Source organism: Apus apus, chromosome 14 (assembly GCF_020740795.1).
Source record: "Apus apus isolate bApuApu2 chromosome 14, bApuApu2.pri.cur, whole genome shotgun sequence".
In the NCBI taxonomy this organism is placed as follows: domain Eukaryota; kingdom Metazoa; phylum Chordata; class Aves; order Apodiformes; family Apodidae; genus Apus; species Apus apus.
Genome location: NC_067295.1, coordinates 14418840 through 14439294, shown reverse-complemented (window position 1 = coordinate 14439294; position 20455 = coordinate 14418840). Strand labels below are relative to the sequence as shown.

Sequence of the window (20455 nt, the reverse complement as noted above, 5' to 3'; positions counted from 1 at the left end):
CGACAAGCTCTTTGTGACAGGTTTCCGTGACACCGGGCAGGACGCCCACCCCGGGCTGCCTGTTGTGTCGGTACCGGGGCAGTGCCCGGGCCTGGCCGCTGGGTGCGGCGGGGTCCGGTGGCAGCCAGACCCCCTCCCCGGGGGGGTTTTCACCCGGGGGTCACGGGCGGGTGGGCGGGGGGGTCCCGGTGGGTTTTCACCCCTCCCGGGCTTCCCGGAGCTGCTTCACGGCTCCGGTTCCCCGCGGCCGCCCCCTCGGTGTTAGTCCTTTAGTGCATGCCGCCCCCTCCCCTGTCGGTTTTTTACAAGGAATTCCGCGGTTTCACGTCTTGTTTTTTGTCGCCCCGGTGTGGGCGCGGGGAGCGGGGCCCGGGGGGGGGCGGCGGGGCGCGCTCGGGATGCCTGTACGTGACTGTGCTGTTCTCTTCGCGGTCTGATCGCATTAAAGATCTGTGTTTGTGGCTCCCCGCGCTGCCCGGCCTGGTTCTTGCCGCTTCCGCGTCGCCGCCCGCCCCGGGGACGCGCCCTTCCCGGCGGGGCGGAAGCGGGAGGGCCCGCTGTGTCGTCACTTCCGGAGAAATGGCGGCGGCGGAGGCGGTGCGCGCGGGGTGAGTGCGGGACGGGGCGGGGGGCGGCGGGGAGACCGGGCCTGGCGGGGAGACCGGGCCGGGCTGGGGAGACCGGGCCGGGCCGGGGGGACCGGGCCTGGCGGGGAGACCGGGCCGAGCTCGGGAGACCGGACCTGGCGGGGAGACCGGGTAGAGCTGGGGAGACCGGGCCTGGCGGGGAGACCAAGCTGGGCCAGGGAGACCGGGCCGAGCTGGGGAGACCGGGCCTGGCCGGGGCCCTGGGCAGCTCCTGCCGTGCCGCCCCGGGTCGCTCCTCCGGCTCCCGGAGCTGGAAAAGGGTTTCGTGAAGGCGGGAGGGTCCCAGGCCGCGGCTGAGCCGGGCAGCTCCGTGCAGCGCGGCGGCTGCTCAGCGCTCCCTGCCCGGCCCCGCTGCCCGGCCCGGCCCCGGGGGCGGTCGCTGTGCCCCTGCCGCCGCTCCGGAGGGGGCCGAGCCGCGTCGGGAAGCTTGGGAAAGAACTTAATCCCTTTCGCAAGAGCTTGGGGCTGTGCCGAGGGAGGTTGTTGCTCTGATTCTTGCCTTTGATCCCAGGGGGTTTGTCCCGCCAAGCTGGGCGGGCTGCGGGGGGGCCCTGGGGAGACGCTGAGGGAGCAGCTGGCAGAGCAGGGCTGTGCTGCAGCCACAGGGAAACACACCCCGCCCCTCTGCTCCACACCCAGCCCCTCTGCTCCACACCCAGCCCCTCTGCTCCACAGCCCCACACACAGCCTTTCTGCTCCACTCGCAGCCTCTCTGCTCCACACACAACCCCACACCCAGCCCCTCTGCTCCACAGCCCCACACACAGCCTTTCTGCTCCACTCGCAGCCTCTCTGCTCCACACACAACCCCACACACAGCCCCTCTGCTCCACAGCCCCACACACAGCCCCTCTGCTCCATACACAGCCCTCAAAACTCTGCCTTCAGAGCTTCACTTCCCTGCTTAGCTTTTCCTCAGCAGGCCACCAGCCTGACCTGCAGGAATGAAAAAAAAAACAACCCAACGCATCCATGTGTTAAATTCCGACCTCATTTCCACCTTTTCCTTGTTTTGGAGAGCATAAACCTCTTGCATAACTGCAGCCTGGCTTGCAGGGAGGGACTGGAGCCAGCCCACCCCTGTGTGAGGAGCTGCCTGAGGAGACTAGAAGCCAAGAGGGACCTTGGGTGTGTGGGTGGGGTAGCCTGTGGCTGAGCTTTTCTCTCTGTACATCTGAGAGGAAGATAAAAATCCACCTTCTGAAAGGTGGTTCCTCTTGGAGATGGTTGGCAGGGAGGATGGTGGCTGGAGGAAGAAGGACTCAGTGGGCAGCACTGAGTTTGTCACCTGTGGAGCAAGTGCTCCACTTGAAAAGCATGGTTTCTTTTGGGCTTCTTAATAAACCTAGATGGCATGACCCACGGCCTCTCCTAAAGGGTTTTCCTGCTCCAGGATCTCCCCTGAGTCCCAGTTGTGACTGGTGGCTGGAAGCAGTGGCTGTGCTGCTGGTGCAGGTGGGGAGCCCTGGGGGTGAGGAGGGGGATGGCTCTGACCTGGGAGATGCAAACAACTCACCCCCTGCTGCTCGTGGAGCTGAGCAAAGGGCTTTGCAGCAGCTGGGGAGGACAAGTGGCTTGGATCCCAGAAGTCTGTAAGGGCTGGGATGCTAAATGGCACATGTTTCTGCTGCTCAGTTGTTGTTACTGGCCTAAACTGTGATCAGGTCCATGCAGCTTTAGTGCTGTTCTTCACCTTGGAGACTTTTCTTCTTCTGATCTTGGGAAAAAAAAAAAAAGTGCTGGGTTGTGTTTTGCTCTTCACTAACCAGGTTGAGTTTCTCTGCTGGAACCCTGACTGTAGGGAAAACTGCCCTGGAGAGAGGACTTTTCTCCTACAGACGACAGATGTGTCACATTCTAAGGTGACATTTGCTTGTGCTCTGGAGGAGTGTCCAGTCCATGTGCTGCAGATGCTCCAGGCACGTGTTGTGTCTGCACCAGAGGGTTGAGTGTCACTTGAGAAGAACCTGGTGATGGGAAGAGACCGACTTGAACCGAGGGAAAATAACCAGAGGCAGGGGAGGGGGAAGGGCAGCTGTGGCAGCAGAACGTGGGTGTTTCTCTGAGCCTGGTCTTTATTGTCACCTGTGTTACAGACTGTAAAGGCTGTAAGGAGCCAGCAAGAGCTCTGGTGGTGGCAGGGGTTGGTCTTCTCCAGGCACTTCTCCCCCTCCAGCCCCTGCCTGTGGCTTTTAGAAAGAGCTGTGAGCTGCAGGTGCTCCAGCAAAGCTGTGCACTCAGTGCAGGCTGAGTGTGTTTGGAGAGGAAAATCTCCTCCTCTGGGGGAAACCTTTCCTGTCATTTCCTCGTGGCTGGATCCTGGTGTTGGTTGGGGCTGCAGAAAGGGAGAAAAGTGACCCTGTAATGTCTCAGTGTTGCAGCAGGTGACTGCCTGGTGGGTTCCCTGCCGTGCCCACCTGAGACATCTGCTCAAAACTGAACAGGCTGCTCAGCTGTGGAGCAGTGGAAGGCAGCCATGAAGGGAGCACATCTCGTTCAGACTCAAATTTGGAAGTGTTTGTGTCATTCTTGGTCGCAGCGTGGGGCTTTGGGAGTTTCTGGCTGATGGGAAGGAAACCTGTGAGGTGCTTCAAGCCAAAAAACACAGAACCAAAACATCCAAGTGCTGTATTTGTGTTCCTGAGGTGGCCAGAGTCTTGAGTTCCTCATTCTGTGAAAGGCACAAACATGTGGAACATCCAGTCTAAGTTAGGATACGTTGCCAGAGGTTTTCCAGGAAGAACTGGTGCCTGCTGAGATGACAAATGCTGTGGTTTGGTGTTTTAGGGGTGGAAAATGAGTGAAACCTTCCACCACACTGAGACTTGGGTGGTTTCTGTGCCTGCTTCCCACACACCTGCCTGTGTGTGGGTCTCTGTGCTCCACAGGCTGCCTGTTAATGACAGCTTGTCCCTTGGCTCTGGCTGTGGCTTGGCCCTGCCTGCTGCACCCCTTCCACTGCTCTGCTTCAGACCAGATCCATAAATCTGGGCTGTAGTTCTGGGAGAAGAGGGAAGTCAGTGCCCCAGCAGGGTGAGCAGAGCTGTTTGTCCGGAGCGCAACAGTCCTGGGCTCGGATCTGGTTCTTGCAGTTTCTGATTGTTTCCTTTCCTATGAAGCCTTTTTCCCATGTTTTCTCCCAGTGAGTTCTCCCATGTGGAGCACCCACTGGTGCACCTCCCACTGGTGCTGGTGCTGGCTGTGGGATCTGGTGCCTGCAGCCTGTGTTGATGATGCAGCAGCACAGGGCCCTGTCACCCCATGTTTCCTCACAAGGTGCCTGGTTGCCTTAAACTTCCCAGTGCATTATTTCATGTCCTCTACCAGCAGGAGACAAGCAAGCTGGCTGCTAGAGGAGGGTAAAACCCTCTGAAACACACCCTGTCATTTTCTGCTTCTCTTCAATTAAGCTGATTACCAGGCTGCTTTGTTGTTCAGAGCTCAGAGTGTTCCACATGCTGCCAGCATGTACTTTGGCGTGGGGTTCCCTGCATTCTGGGAGTCTCTGCCATGGACCTTTGTGGTCCTGGCTCTGGCAACTGCCTCTGCTCTGGCAGGGCTGCAAAGGGCATTGTTCAAATCCTGAAAGGGAAGAGAAGGAATTGCTTTAAAGGCTTCGAGGGCTTTTTGTCATTGGTGGCTCCCAGGGTCATTGCTGCGAAAGAGGGGGAATTACTGGGGCTGTCAGGATAATTGCCAGATGTTATTGTTCTCATCCCAGTCTGGATGACAGTGGTGTGATGTCTGTGAGGCACAAAAACACAGCATAATGCTCCATAGGGTGTTAAGATAGGGGCCCTGTTGGACTAAGGGAGAAGAAGCCTGGGTTTGGTTCTTCTCAAGAAGTTCTGCAGGGGCTGGAAGCGCCCGGCTGTGCCCTGGAGGGCTCTGGCTGGGGGGCTGCTGGGGGCTGTGGGGTTGTGGTGAGGCCCTGTGCTGTGGCAGCTGGTTACTGCAGGGAGAGATCCCCCATGCCCTGCCTCTGGGGACAGGCAACCAGGGCCCCACGGGCCATCTGCCTTTGTCACCAGGGAGGCTACGTGTCCCCTTCCGTTGCTCTGCTCTGGTAAATCATTTGCTCAGCCAGTGCCTGCAGCCTTGTACCTTGTACCTGCTGGAGCTCAGGGGCTCAGCCAGCTCCACTGCTGGAGCAGTGCCTGGTCAGGGGAAGGCTGCATGCACAACTCTTCCTTTCCTTCCCCCTTCCACCTGGAGACTCCCTACCCCTGTCTGGTGCCTGGTCTGGAAGCAGCTGGTCTGGTGGGGTGTCCCTGCTGTTGCTGGTAGACTGATGTGAAGGGCAATGAGGTCTTTGGACTAAGATACTTCCAAATACTTGGATACTTGGCCTAAGTCTTCCAAAGCCTAAGAGGCCTTTGGAAGAAGATCCAGCTTCTGCATTATTGATTGAATTGCATTTGCATGGTAGAGTGCAGCTTGAATTAAATTATCTGGAGTGAGATCTCGTGCTCCATGTGCTGGTGTAGAAGAAATATTGGGCTGGAGTAAGTGCTGGTGGAACTCCAGCCTTGAGGGTCCACCAGGCACTGAGGTTGACTGGGGGCTCAACAGCAGCATGCCAGGCTGTCCTGCTCACCCCTTGAGCTCAGCCCCTGCCTTGCCCTGGGTCTGTGTCCCCTGCAATTTGTACCCCGAAGAGAAGAGTCCTCCACAGGTCTCAAGCCCCAGCTGCCTGGGGGAGCCTGGCATCTCCTTTGTGTCTCTGAACCTGTAAATGAGCTTGGGCATGAAACATGAGACTTAACAAGCCCTGATGTTGGTGGCCTTGACAGGCTCTCTGCTTTGTGTTGGGGCTGAGTTGAAGTTATTTTCTGCTGGGGAAGTGAATTGCTCCAGCAGACAACCCAGGCACGTGACCACTGGGGCACAGTCATGGAAAATTGGCTCAGTTGTCATGTCTGTTTGCACTGATAGAACTTTTTATGGCACTGTCAGGCAGCTTTTTCCAAGCCTACTGGAATGTGTGATTCTTTATTTCTTTCCTTCTGCTATTTTTTTTTAAAGAAACACTATCAGAGAAGCTGTACATCAAGTTGATGTTTGTTGTAACCAACTAGAGCTTTTTCTTTTTTTCCCCCTTTTCATAACAAATTAACACAGACGCCCTCTTGTTATTGTAGCTGTAGCTCAAGATTATGACTTATAGCAGGAGAAGCTAAACCAGCAGTTGTTAGCAATTCTTCCATTCTAATGAAACCAGATTTGCCTGATTTTAGTCTCAGCTCCTGCCTTCTTTCACCCCTGGGGAGGGAAAGAATCACTCTCTTGGTTTCTGCAGGGCTGGGGTGTGAAACTTATCAAGTGGTTTCTCATCTGAGCTGTTGGATGGCTTTGGTTTGTTCCTGGGCAGAAGATGCTGGTGTTTGTTTCTCTCTCTCCCTCTCTGGGAAGCTCATGTACTCATTGCATTAGGGAACAGCCTTACGTTGGGATATAAAGGTCAGGAGTGTTTCCTTTCACCTCTCCAGCTGGGAGGCAGACTGACAGACAGGGGAGGTGGCAAGAAGTCTTTGCAGCAGAAGGAGCTTTTGGTGTGTTTTCCTTGAAGAAGACCTACAGAGCAGCCAGTCCTCTCCATGCAGAGGCTGTAGCTTTCTTTGCCCGGGTCTAGCAGAGCTGATTTCCATCTCTGAGGAAGGAGAAACCCTGGAATTCCTGCATCCCCATGGTCTCTTCCCCATTGCTCCATCTGGGAGACCCCTGGTACCAACAGCACTTTGTGACAACAGACTGATTTCCTCTCCTCCCACCCAGCATTCCCGGTGTGAGTATCAGGTAGTAGCAGAATCTTTTGGTTGCTTTTCTTACCTCCTCCCAAACCCTGTCCTAACTGCTCTTCCCATTGTGTGTCAGGTGAAGGGGGAGGAGGGTGTCTGCGTACCCATGAGTGAGCTGCCATGGATAACAAAGACTCAGAGGCTGAGATCCACCCTCTGAAGACTGAGGACGTGAAACTTCAAGAGAACCATGAAAACTCAGTGGAGAGAAGAAGGATTCTCACCAAGCAGCCCTCCCAGCTGTCCCGGCTGTCCCGCTGGCGCACTGCTGCCTTCTTCATCTCCTTGTTCCTCTGTCTGATCATTGTCTTTGCTTTCTCCTTTATCATTCCTTGCCCAGAGAGGCCAGTTTCAGAAAGAACCTGGTTCCGAAACTACGACAATGCAGGTGAGCTGGATGTAGCAGGAAAAATCCTTACCAGTAACCCCTTGCCTTGCTGTGCCATGAATTTTGAGCTGTGGAGCTGTGCCTCAGAGCAGGCTGGAGATTGGGCCTGCAGAGATGCTGCCCTTGGGGAGGGAGAGCTGGGAATAACTGACCTGGATAAGCAACAGCCCATCAGAATTGGAGCAGGCATCCAGGAAGTGTTTGCAGGCTCTGATGGAGAAGTCAGATGCTGCTCTGAAGCATGAACAGGTTGGCCTCATTTTGAAACAAACAAACAAACAAACAAACATGAGGAAGGGGAGCTGGGAATCAATCTTTCATAAAGTTTGGGGTGTAAAATGTTCCCTCGAAGTCTGAGCTGAGGTCTGGAGACATTCTCCTTCTGTCAGTGTGACTTCCTAACTTGTCTCTGGAAAGGGAGAAGAGGAGTTGCATCTTGTTTGGTTGTTTCTTTTATACACTGTCCAAATTTATGGTGGTTTTAGAGGGCTTTTCAGCCTGGGTGCTGCTCCCTGGTGGCTTGGCATTCACTTCTGTGAAAGCTTCTCTTTATTCTGAAGTGCAGGGGGGTGTGTTGGTTATTCTATAAATACTAGAGCTCACCAGCAGGGACTCAGCCTTGTGTGTTAATGCAGAAATCCCAAATCCTGCTATTCTGAGCTGAAGAAAGTTGGTTTTAGCTGAGAGGGAGAAAGGTGGAATCTCTGGGGCTGAGTTTCCTGTGTTTTGTTTGTTTTCTTTCTATCTTTTGGGAATAGCAAAGCCCACACCAAGCCCAGAGTTGCTCTTTGATCAACATAGTTCAAATTCTGGCTGCTTGGCTTTAAAAATAAGACAGATCCTCTGGGGATAGCAAATTTAAAAAGGCCTTTGGCATCAACTTCCAGTCCTTGGTACTCACATTGATGGCTTTTTTTAGTACAAAAGCCAATCTGTCCTGATGTTACACTGTCAGAGATGGAGGCAGTGAGTAGGTCTCTAGGAATTTGTGTTCTGTTCCAGCTGCCTCTGCTGTTGTTGGAGGCAACTCTCACCAGTGCCTGCCTTGTGGTCTCTTTGACAGTGGCCTACAAGTTTCTTGCTATAGAAGATGTGAACAAAGACAAAGTGCAGGATGTCATCTTTGCCTTCAAAGCTGGCAATGGCAGCAGCAGCTTCAACACCTCCTGTCTGGATGAAGGTAGCTGTCTCAGAAACAGAAAACCTTGTAGTAGAAGGGCTGGTACTTCTCTTTTAGAATCATAGAATGGTTTGGGTTGGAAGGGACCTTCAAGATCATCAGGTTCCAACCTCCCTGCACGGGCAGGGACACCTCCCAACAGCCCAGGCTGCACAAGCCTCATCCAACCTGCCCTTCAACACCTCCAGGGAGAGGGCATCAACAGCCTCCCTGGGCAACCTCTTCCAGTGCCTTTTAGTTCTAATTAGTGAGGCTGCAGTGGGACTGGGAGAGAAAACAAGGTAAGCTGGGTGGGGAGAGGAGCTGGGTGGGTGCCAGGTCTGGGTGGCGCGGCGCAGTGAGGCGAGGAGCGGGCAGCGTTCCTGCTGACATCTCTTTTCTCCAGGTCTGCCTTCTCCCTGTGCCTTCCTTGCTGCTGTGTCTGGCACGAATGGCAGGGTGCTGTGGGAGAGGCCTGCAGCCCGGGAGGTGGAGTGGTTGGAATGTGGCATCCAGCAGCTCGGGGAGGCCAAGGCCCCGGGTTGCCTGCTGATGGGGAAGCCCGAGGCTCTCACGGCAGTTGACCTGCAGACAGGTGAGTGGGGAGCAGAGTCCTGCTGCCATACAGGGGACAGTGCTGCTTGCATTCCTCCCCTGGTGACCTTCAGACCTCAGAGGCTGGGGACAGCAGCGTGATGGGACTTGCTGGTACAGGAACAATGGGCACTGGGTGTCTATGATCTTGCAAACCTTGCCAGAGCCGTTCACTGCGCCGATGGGAAGCGCCTGTTCTGGCAGCCTGTCTGTTCCAAAGGCTGGACTCTGTGCTGGTGCCTTGTGCCAGCTGCTGTATTATAAGAAGGACTTTTCAACAGCTTTTGAAAGAGGAGGAGCAGTCACTAGCTGTGAGTGTTACTTTATACTCTCAGGGGATGGACATGAACCCTCAGTGTTTCTCAGTTGTTTGCATGTGAGTGCTCCGAGTGCTTGTGGTGGCAAGAGGAGTGGGAGTTCTAGGGATTTATGATTTCAATGTCATCAAGGAGAGCATGTAGGCCAAATTCTCTTCTTAATTTCTGAGCCTGTAGATGGAGAAATTCATCATCATCATCTTGCCTAAGGCAGGGTGAGGGTGAAGAGAACCTGTACTTCTCTAGGAACAGGGCAGGGACCATCTACTGCACCTTGATCCTTCTCACTGAGGAAGCCTGGAATATGTTTCCATTTTGGGGGTCACTGTTTCAAGAGTTCTAAACAATGCATGTGCTCCCTTGAAAGCATGCCTGGGATTCCATCCTCTTGATATGGAACCCCTCACCCCCTGTTTTCCAAAAACTGGGAGAGAGAAACAGCAAGAGGCATAGCTCTAAGGAAAATCTGGTGTAGCTTTAATTTCCAGGTCAAAGCAGAGCCAGAGGCATGTAACTGCAGATATCCATAAATAAATAGCACAGACATGGAGAGAAGGAGCCAGGCTGAGCCACAGGTCACAGCAACAATAGGGTAAAGAAAACATTCCAAAGATAAATTAAAAGCAAGAGATGAAAAATTGCTTCAGATAGAAAAGTGAGTAACCCTGAAGCTGATGTGTTTTGTACCATTTTGCTATTAAGTAGCTTAAAAGGGGCTTCTTGGTGTAGTTGACTTTTACTGGAGGTTAGGAGGGCAGATCAGAAAAGAAATGTGTTTAAATGGGCTAAATATATTGAAAGTGGCAAAGTGTGACTTGGATCACACTGAGCTAAAAACAGTTGTCAGAAGAATCTTTAGCTGTTAATGATTCATCCGTGTGGAGGATTGGTGAGATTCCAGGGCTCTCTTGCCTCAGCCTGTAGGAATACTGAAGGAGAAGGAGGGGGATTATAATCTGAAAGTGTCTGATGTGGTTTTGATCTTCACGTGCTGATAAAGGGAGTGCTTTTCTCTCAGTCTGGATTGTGTTAAGCTTTGCTTTCTTCCTTGCCAGAAGAAGTGACCTGAGCAAACAAGAAGGGAAGCGTAGGATTGCCTTGTGTGGGACATCTGACATTCCTGCATGTTTATCTGACAAGCAAACTGGGACACAAGAGTTTAAGATTAGCTGTTCCAGGTCAAAGCAGAAGTCTGTGTAGCTGCATATTCCATCTCTGCCAGGGCCAGAGGCAGAGTCTGGAGGGAGAGACAGGGTTAAGTGTATTGTCACACCTTCTCCCTTTGTCTTGTCCTCCAGCAGCCCCTGGTGATCCCTGTCAGTGCTTCTGACCTCCCAAGGAATATGGCAGTAAAGGGACCACAATGACAGATGTATGAAATTGCTTCTGTGCACGAAATCACTAAATAAACCACAGCTCCAGCCTGGAGAATGTGTGTCAGTGAGGAAAGTCTATAAAATGATGAGTGAGAAGAATAAGGAATTAACCATTTCCTGCCACAATTCTTCATTACTCCGTGGTTCTCTTAGAAGAACCAAAAAGGGATCCTTCTTCACACCCACCATGTGGTGGAGCTTACAAGTGTTCAGTGAACAAGTGGGCAAGGGCAGGAGGGAGGGGTCTGGCACTGCTCAGTAGAAAAGACCTGCCTTTAGCTCAGGTAGCTTGTGAGCTGCAGACTAGGAGAGCACAGTCTTGGATGTGTGCCTGGACCTCATCCAGCCTGAGGCAAGCAGTCCTGCTTTGTGTCTTCTGTGCTGCTTGAAGCCAGAGCTGAACTCCATCATCTTAAGTCCTAATTTTATTATTCCTTCTGGACCAAAAGCCAAATCCCCTTTAGCCCAGGTTAGATTTGCTGCTTAGGCACGTGTCTAATTTCCAGCTTGGCTTGAGCTTCTGCTGTGACCTCAGGCTCTGGGAAAGCACCCTAGCACTCCAGATGTGGGACAGAATAGTCTCATCTCCTGTTGGTGGAGCAGGATGGGACTGGGCTGGGGTCTGTGGTGGAGCACGAAAGCTTCTCAAGTCCTTTGTGTTGAATCTGTCTCATTGTTACCTGTTTCTGTTCAACCAGAGTGCTCTTTTAAGAGGGTGAGGGGCTTCCTCCAAAACTGTATCCACTGTCTAACCATCAAAGGACAGAGCCTTATGCATTGAAATACAGATTTCATCAGCCTGATCTTACTGTTGTAGCTTAGGACTTTGCTGGAGCCAGGATATAGTTATGTAAAAGTTCTGGCCTTCCTTTGCCTGCTTGTTTTCTCCAGAGCTAAAATTCTTTGCCTTCCCATGACTTCCTAGGGACATTCTTCTCCTTCACAGCTGTTGTGATAGTAACAAATCCAAGTATTTTTTTTAAGAGATGTGAGTGGCCTGTGGTGCTGCTGTTGTGCCTGGGTGCTGCCAAGAGCTCCAGGAGCAGGAGCCTGAAAAGCCTTTCAACCTAAAGTACCTCCCAGTGAATGTTTCCCAATGACTCTGTCTTGTAGGAGAGGTTCAGTGGAGACAATCCAGTGACTTGGGAGCTAATTACACCATCCTGCCTCCTGTAGCAGTGATTCCAGATGTGGATAGTGATGGAGTGCAGGACCTGATCATCTTTATTGCTACAGGAAATAAGGTATGTCACTCTGCTGCTGAGTGGCTGAGCCACAGGGCATGGCAGGTTCTTGATTTTGAGCTTGTAGTCTGTGTCCAGAGGCCTCTGATACCTGTGGGTTTGGGGTAGGCTCTTTCCCACCCTGCACTCCCAAATCAGTGCAGGTGTTTTATGGTTTAAAGAAGAAAGGAAGAAGCTGACCAGGATCCCTCCCCCAGGTCAGTCTGCACTCCTGGCTGCATGTGGAGCCAGCCTGGCTGAGATGAGCTTGCAGTTTTCTAGCAGTCTGCTCAGAGAGGTGGAAGAGCAGCAGCCATGACAGGTTTGGCTCTTGGATCAGAGCACAGTTGACAGGCAGTGCTGCCCTTTTCCAGTCCCTTCCCTGCCTCTGCTCTGCCTGCCCAGGTTGGCTGCTCTGCCTGGCTCTGGTCAGGAAACAGCGGCTCCTTCCTCCCTTCCACTGTTGCTTTTCCCATCTCCTTGAGGGAAAGTCATGCAGCTAAGTGTGTTTCTACACTCAAACATCAGCATCCAGGATGCACAGCAGCACCTGTTAAATTTACAGCTCCCTGCATGTCTGATGGGAGGAGCAGGAGCCCCATGTCCTCATACCACAGCACCCCATGAGCAAACAGGGTCCTGCTGCCCAAGACATTCTTCTTGCCAGACTCATCAGAAATTCCATCCCCTGCAACTCCTACATTTCTCTTTTGTTTTCTTCCATCCTTGCTTTTGCTATCCCAGTTATCTCAATACATTTTTTTTTGTTTTAATCTTAGGCAGCCAAGAAGTGTTTGAATGTAGTCTCTGTTCTGCAGAGCTGCCTTTTGATTTGTTTTCCATTTAACCTCTCTGGCTATCTTGGTATTTAGATAACTTCCTCCCTTCCTCCCTCTGGGCTTGGCAAACACTCTGTCAACTGAAGTAAAAGTATGTGCTTTTTTTGAGAAATCACACATACATGTAGGAAGCTTGAGAGCAGCTCTGCAGCCTGGAAAAAGACATTCCTGTTGGGAGGGAGGTTCAGAACTTCAGGAAATGAGCTTTGTTGCTAACAAGGCCTGAAGTTGAACCTTAGATGATATTGCAGTTCCCTGGGGTGGCAGAGCTTTGAGCAGCCTGTGGGGAAGGCTCTGTGTGCAGGGGCTTTAGGTGGCAGCTTTTTCCAGGAGTCTTGACCTGCTGCAAGCTTCAGCACAGACACATCCAGGAACACAGGACATTTTTCAGGACAGGTTGCCTGTAGCAGCCAAGAGGGGTGTTGAGCAATGCAGTGAGCAAGGGGGTGTGTATTCTGACTTGCTGTGTGAAAACCTCTGGCTGTTCCTGTCCCTGGGAGTAAAGGTGGAGCTGATCTGCAGGAGCTGGTATGTGCTCCCAGTGCAGGAGCCTGGGAACAGCTGGCAGATGTGTTGCTCTCCCTCTCCAGCTGTGTTCTCCCTTCTCTTCAGCAAACTCTGTCCCTCATTCACCTGCTAGACTCTCCAGAATCACTTGGAGAGCAGCAGATTTCCTTCTCTTTCCCAGTCTCTCCCTCTCAAGGAAAAGGGAAGGGTTCCTGCCTGACTCAGCATCCCTGATGGAAGCTGTTTCTCTTTTCCTCAGTGTGTGCTGCTTTCCCCAGACTATGCCTGTTGCCCAGACATTTCAATCTGGTCCTGCTTTTAGCCTTTTTTTCTCCTGGGCTAAACCTTTCTAGTGGGTTCTGTTACCCTGCACAAAGAATATAAAGAAACCTGTCAGCATTTTTATCCCCTTGGACTCATGTCAGCCTCAGGAGGAGAAGAACAGGGCACTTAAAATACTTAGCAGAGCTGCTGTCTGAAGCCAAGTTTCTCCTGTGTCCATATGCTGCTTTGTTTCTGCCTTTAGGTCCTCTCCATCCTTGTCACTGCTCAAATTGATCCAGGGAGAGACATTTCACCCAAGCCTGTGCAGTTCCCATGGAGCTGCTGGTCCACACCAGCTGCTCACAAGCTTTGGAAAACACTCGTGTTGGAGCAATAACAGTGTGATGCAGCTTGAACCTTTTTCTTTCTCCCTTTCTTTTGTCATCCCTTCCCTGCATAGGTGAAGACCTTCATCCATTCAGGAAAAAATGGCAAGCAGATTGGCTCCCCTGGGAGCCTGGATGTGGATGGGAAAGCTCATTATTTCAGGCAGAATCTGGTGTCCTCCTCCTACTTCCTTTTCTATACAGGTACAGTTCTGTCTGGGATTCAGTCTGAAACAGAGATTAGCTCTGTGAAATCAAGGTTCCTGAGCAGTTGTCTGAAAGAGTGTTGTACATTCTTAAAACTGGAAGAGGGTTAGGTTGGAGATGAGGAGGAAATTCTTGGCTGTGAGGGTGGTGAGAGCCTGGCCCAGGTTGCCCAGGGAAGCTGTGGCTGCCCCATCCCTGGCAGTGTTGAAGGGCAGGTTGGATGGGGCTTGGAGCAACCTGGGCTGGTGGGAGGTGTCCCTGCCCATGCAGGGGTGGGACTAGATGGTCTTTAAGGTCCCTTCCAACCCAAACCAGTCTGATATAATTCTATGATTCTTGAAAGCTGTGTGGTGCTTTTTCACCCCCAGAGAAGGGGGCTTCTGCTTAAGCTGAGCTTTGTTATGTACTGGAATAATTTTATTTAACAAACGTTGAGAATGTAAGGTTTAAGTAGTCATTTATAGCAAATTATTACTGTGGGATACTTGGATTATGAACAGACAAGTTATTAAAAGGGTTGAAAAGCAGGCTTGAGGCTCAAAATACCAGTACAGCTTGTGATGCAAGCCCTAAAAATATTGTTCATCTGCCAGATCTGGAAAATCAGGGAGTTCAGAGCAAGGGCAGGATAACTTATCTCCCTCATTCTTGTGGTTGTTTTTTTTTTTTGCACAGAAAACTCTCTCTATGCATATTCCCTGAAGGATCTCTACAGTGCAGCAACAGGGATGGAAAGGAAGCTTCCCAGCCTTGAGCAAGATCCTCAGTGGGAGAAGAACATTGACCCCATCACGCGCCGCTTGGCCCTTCTCAGGTGGGAGGTTGTGTCTTGGTTGCTGGGGGATTGGAGGGTCCTGGTGTTCCTGCCAGGATGGCCTGTTGTGGTTTTGTTCTTTCCTGGCTATGTGGCTTTTGGAATAGGGGCATAGCCAAAGAAGAGGGATCCCTTGGGAAGAGGGCTGGTGTTGATGGCCAGCTCAGGGTTTCATAGGAAAGGAGGACAAGCAGGCTGGAGGTTTCTCTTTGCAGGGAGAAAAAAACCCAAAACCCCACACAATAAAACTATCCACAGTCTAGAAAACATCCATCATTTCTCTGTCCTTGTTCAGCTCTAGAGGGATTCGTTACCTGGCAAGAATTCCTAGGGGATCACGGGAGAACATCCTGGTTGTGAGCTCGGAGGTGGCCACGCTGGTCAACACACAGAATCTGCAGACTTTGTGGACCCTCAATGCCTCCCGTGTCCTGAGGTAGTGTTACCAGTGTGGGCTGGATGAAGGCATCTCCAGGCTCCCAGCAGCACTGATGTCCTGGCAGATGCTGTTTTTTTACATTAATTTGAAACCCAAAAGCCTGTTCTGTGGTTACACCTGCACGATGCTTGTTGCGTTGTGAGTTCTGCTAGCAAGTGCTGGGCACCACTTGGAAAGGGAGGAGCCCAAAGCTTTGATTCTTCACCCTGTCCCTGCTGTGGTGGGGCTGTTTTAGGGGTGGGCTCAGAGCTGGGGTGGTACCAGGCTCACCCAGCCCAGCAGACAAGTCTCTTGCCTGGGGAGTTGCTGGGAGGACAGAGCTGATCTGAAAGAAGAAGGAATGTCCAGGTTGTGTTGTGATCTCTCTGTGCCCTTTCTCTCCCTTAGTGAGCCTCTGCTTGGGTACTACAAACCTGATGTTCTTGGTCTTGTCCTTGAGAGTGAAATTGAACCCAACAGAAAGAAGGTTTGAATGTTTCCTTCTAACTTCCCTTTTCTCTGCATGTCTCAGCTCAGGCAGGTATTGAGTCAAGGGCAGCTGGTGGGATGTGTTCCCTCTGCCTGACTTTAGGAAGCTTAAAGCTGGGAAAAGGTCTCTTTGAACAGGTTATTGAAGCCAGCTCAGGCACTTTAATTCTCTTCTCAGCAAGAGGCTTCAAAGACAGAGCTTTGAACCCCTTGAAATAGCTGCAAAACTTGTGGCTTGGAATGTAGTCACCCCAGGTCCCACAGCTCTGGGGTGCTCGGTGTCAAGTATCCCCTCATCTTCCTCTGGGTCAGATACTTGTTCCTACAGACAGCGTGGGGTAGAGACTTGGCTTCTCTCTCAGGCCTTGTTAGAGCTATTTGGTCTGAGGTCCTTTTCTCTCTTCCCTGCCAGGTGATGATTGTTGAGAGTGGATCTGGAGCAGTCCAGTGGGACCTGAAGCTGAACTGGAGAGCAGGGAGCCCTGGGCCAGCCACACTTTCCACTGCGGATCATCGCTCCGCCTTCCTCCTCTGGGGGGAGTACCAGGCAGCAGGGAACCAGACGGTGAGCAGTGCTGCTGGGTGCCTGCTGTTCTGCAGCCTTGGGGGCAGAACTGGCTGCAGCTTCCCCCTTTTCCCAGCCTTCACACTCACAGCTCCCTGTGCCACTAGTGTTGCAGCCTCCTGCACTGGGTGTGGGGCTGCAGGCCAGTTGGGGCTGCTGGAAGCAGGCAGACCTCTGTGTGTGGTCTGGTCTGTACTGGGCCCTCACAATTCCCATAGCAGTGTCCCTGCTAGCAGCTGGTGGTGACACTACCAGCTTTTGCCATCCTTAGCCTGGCTATGTAGAGAAAAGGGACTTGATGGCTTTATGAACAAAGTCAGTGGGTTGCCCAGAGCCCTGCCTTGGTGTGGTGAGGTGAGATGCTACTGGCTTTGGTCCCTCTGCAGCTGCTGCTGCTCAGCCTGGTGCCTCCCATGGCAGTACTGCATGCAGTGATCTCCTGGGGCCACATGGATGTCCTCTCTCTGTGCCCAGGCAGCCTCTGGCAGCCTCACAGAGCCCTCTGGGTCAGTGGCTGCCAGCGTTAGTGTCAGGTTGTGTTCTGGAGGATGTCTGAGCACCAGCTGAGCTTCCTGTGCTTTCCTCACTAACTCTACCAGCCCTAGGGCAAAAATCTGTCTCCTGCCTGCATTGGGCAGGCCTGCTGTTTGCAGGGAGCTTGGAGCAGGGAGGAGGGTACCAAGCAGCAAGCAGAATCCCAGCACAAGTACTAGTGGCCTCAGACAGAGTGAGCTGGGCAGATGTGGAGAGTTATCTGACTGGATGGATTCTGTCGAGCATGAGTAATAGCTGAGCCTGGTGCTGGTGTTGTCTCTGGGATAAAGTGTGGGTCTGGGTCCTGATGGTGTCCTGTTGGTTGCAGAGATCCAGAACTCCTCTCCAGAAGCTCTACCTTTTCCATCCTTCCTACACTAACGTCCTCTTGGAGCTCCGCAATAGCACAGACCAAATCATTGGGTTCACTGGTAAGTCCTCTCCTTCCAGCAAGGAGATGCAGGAGGACACCAGCCTCCTGGTACCTCCTGGACCCCGTGGGTGCTGGGTCTGCTGGCCAGTCTGAGCTCAGAGACCTTAGGCTGGGCTTTTCCCTCCGCTCTGCCTTCCAGCCGCGCTGTTCGAGCGGAGCCGCCACGCCTGCTACGTGCTGCTGAGGGGCCCTCAGCCCGGTGAGGAGCCAGGGCTGGTGTCCCTGATGAAGCGTAAGCTGAAGGAGGACGTGTCCCAGAGCAGGGTGATCTGGCTGAACCAGGTGGCAGTGGACACTGAGCAGTACGTCCGGGACCGCCTCTACAGGATGCGATTCCACAGCCGGGAGTGAACTGGGCGAGGGAGGGGAGAGCCTGTCCTGGCCTAGGCATCTCCCAGCTGCCTCTCCTCTGCAGCCCTGCTCCCAGCAGACCCAGAGCACCAGTTCCAACAGGAAGCTGCCTTTCTGCATCTGCAAACCAAAGCGTGGCTGGTGGGGAAGCACCCTCAGTGTCTGGGGTTGCCCAGGCTGTGGGGGCACCTGCCAGCGCATCTGTCGCCAGAGCTGATGGGACTTCAGTGCTTGGCCAGCACTGAGGTGTTGTCACCTTGAGGCAGAGGGGTTTCCTTCTCTGTCCCCCTGTGCCCACAGAGCTGTGCTGGCTCAGCCTGTAGCTGGAGGGAAACACGTGCTTGCTGGGGATGCTGGAGCTGATTGTTTCTTGGGTGCTTGTGTGAGAAATGGAGCTTTGGTGTGTGTTTCCTGAGCCAGCTCTGCTCACTGCAGGAGAGGTGCTTGGCTGCAGGTCGATTTGCACTCCCCCTCTCCTGGATTTGGGCCCCTGCTTTGGTGGTCATGGTGTGTGTGTGGTGACGGACCCCAGCCCTGGCTGAGGAGGTGGCTGGCTGTTCCCTGGGCCAGCAGAGCACAGGTTAAAGTGTCATTCTACTGAGAAAATGGCCTTTTCTCCCAAGAGCAGCCCCATGTGCCCCAGACTGCAGTCACAAGCCTACCTGTGTCTCTCTCTGTTGCTTCCCTTCCAGCCAGGCTGTGACAGAAAGGGAGCTGGTCTCCCCCCTGATTTATGCTTCAGTGTTCCTCTCTGTCCCCAGTCTGATTATAGATGATACAAAAACCACCCTGAGTCCAGGCTGGCTGGTCCCTGCTGGCTCAGATACCACCTATCCTGCTGGTTCTGCAGTGCCAGGGGATCTAGGACATTTTTCCAAAGTAGAATTGCACTTTACCTTTGCCTGGGAGCTGGGCTTCCTGCTGTGGGCAGCCCTGTCCCCACATGGCAATGCCAGCTCTCCTGCAGATACTCCTTCAGTCTTGCAGCTGCTGAGGAGTCTTTCCCAAGCATTGTCCCCTCTGCCAGGGGGTGGGCAGGCTGTAGGACAGGCACAGCTGCTTGGGAAGTAGGGCAGAGCTCTAGAGAGCTCTCTGCTCCCTCCCTGCCCTGGGAATGAAGTGATGCTGGGTGAGGATCTCCAGGTTCTGTCCTCTCTGTCCTGCCTAAGGGAATGGGACAGGTTGCTGTGTGAAGATGATGTCGCTTCTGGAGACTTCTGCAGGACTTCTGAGACTTGTGGTGGGCACCAACATGGATGGTAGAAATGAGGTTGCAAAGCCTGGAGAATGGTTTGAATTGGCTGTTCAGTCCTGAAGGCTGCTGCCCCCACACCAGCCACGCTGGGACATGAGTCCTCTCCATCAGCTGCTTGGGTGTCTGTGATGGGTGAGAGGAAGGTGGGCAGAAAGCACACACCCTGCAGATAACCTCTGAAGTTTCCTGGTGCCCGAGGGGGTTCAGCTGATGTCCCCCTCCCTTGCTTCACCTGGGATCAGGGTGTGTGTAGGAATGCTGTGGGGTGGGAAACCTAAGTTGGGTTGCATAGGGTTGAGCTTCGGTTCTTGTGTCAACCCCTGAGCTTTCCCCTGCTGCAGGGCAGCTCCTGCCTCAGCTCTCCCAGTCACGCAGCAAAATGAGCTGCTGTGGTCTGCCTGGATGCTTATCTCCTGCTTCCAGCTGGCCTGGGGGTTGCCCAGAGGAGCCCCTGGCTCCCTCTGCCCTGTGAGCCACACTCAGGCAGCTGAAGGAGCCGTGTAGGACGAGTGCTGCTGGTGGAGCCCAGGCTGTGCAGGAAGCTGAGGATGCTCCCAGGAGAGCACTCCACAACCCCCAGAGCACCCTGGACTCAAAACACTGGGTTTCCCCCTCTGCTCCTCGCCTTCCAAGCTGTTTTCTGAGTGTGGGGACACATGGAGACTCCCCTGCCATGTCCCCCCAGCTGAAGTCACCTCTTTGCTCAGCAGGATGAAGCCTGAAGCCTCACAGCCCAGGAAGGGCTGGTGCAGGATCAGGAGCAGCAGGAGCAGCTGAATCCTGCCCTCCCAGCAGCAGGGGCAGAGCCTGGAGCGTGGCTGCCCCAGACGTGTGCTTGTCCTGTCTGGGTGCTGGGTGTGGATTGTATCCCACTGAAATTCCCCTGGCAGGGAGCAAGGTGCCTGGGTTGTGTTCCCTCTCTGCAGTCACAGCATCTCAGCTCTCTCCCTGCAATCCCTGCCCAGACCTGACCTGTCCCATGGGCTCACTGAATGTTCCTTCAGGAGAGCTGGCTTTCCAGCTTTGGGAGGAGGGGGCTTTTCTGGCTTTAAGTTATCCTTTCATGTTTCCAGATACTTTGGAAATGCAGATTTCCCTGTGGCAGCTCAATGAAATGCATCAGTGCCAAACCAGCACCTTCTTAACAAAACAAGTCCTTTTCCCAGCTTATTTCTGTGTGTAATTGGGTTGGTTTGTATTTTTTGCAGTATTTAATGAATGACTTTGTGCCTTGATTCAGTAACTCAGCTGGGTGACAATGGCATAGATCACTGTGTTACATGTTAGTGTGATTATTTTTTTTTTAACACTGAGACTGTTTGGTTTGGTTAACTTATTGCAAATTGTGCCCTCTAGGACTTGGTCTAACCAGGATGGTTTCAATAAATCCTCTTTTGCATTGTTTGTAAATGGTGCCTGGCTTTTGTTGCTGCAGCTGAGCTTATGCAAGACCTGGGGTTTGTTGGGGTGTTGGTTTTTTTTGTGTGTGTGTGTGTGTCACTTCCCCAAGGCAGAAACCTCTTTGTTTTGGGAAGGATCCAGGTGTCCTGGTGGTGGTTTGCTGGCTGAGCTGGCTCTGCCCCTGCTGCCCTGTCCCGCTGCCGGCAGGGGATGGACTGGGAGCAGGGAGCATGTGGAGGGAGGCTGGAGTTAGATAACCCCGCTGGGCCAGCCTGTCCCTGTCCCCTGCCTGGGGCTCCGTGACCTGCTTTTTACACCCCGGATTCCTGCTGCAGTCCATCAGCATGAAAAAGCTCCCGCCAGGGCTTGGGTTTGGATCAAGCCCGAGGGAGCTGCGTGGCAGGTCCTGCCTCCTGGAGCCTGGGACCATCTGTCACCGCCCAGTGGCTGCCAGCGCCGAGGTCCCAGCTCTCCATCCCTTCACCGAGGC

At 53.2% G+C, this 20455-nt stretch overlaps 1 protein-coding gene across 3 annotated transcripts; it reads left to right on the top strand.

The window, feature by feature from the left end:
* Nucleotides 1-573: 573 nt before the first annotated feature.
* On the top strand, nt 574-19974 carry FAM234A (family with sequence similarity 234 member A). Of its 3 annotated transcripts, XM_051632515.1 has the most exons (13): nt 574-608; nt 6137-6443; nt 6522-6833; nt 7897-8013; nt 8399-8587; nt 11393-11523; nt 13573-13702; nt 14381-14519; nt 14815-14955; nt 15346-15424; nt 15839-15991; nt 16854-16956; nt 17098-19974. In XM_051632515.1, exons 3-13 carry the CDS (start codon nt 6566-6568, stop codon nt 17307-17309), a joined length of 1662 nt encoding a protein of 553 aa, XP_051488475.1. In that variant the 5' UTR covers nt 574-608; nt 6137-6443; nt 6522-6565; the 3' UTR covers nt 17310-19974. The 3 variants fall into 3 exon arrangements, with proteins under 3 accessions (XP_051488475.1, XP_051488477.1, XP_051488478.1); XM_051632517.1 differs by lacking the exon at nt 6137-6443 and having other exon boundaries at nt 580-608; XM_051632518.1 differs by lacking the exons at nt 574-608; nt 14815-14955 and having other exon boundaries at nt 798-6443.
* The last annotated feature ends 481 nt before the right edge of the window (nt 19975-20455 follow it).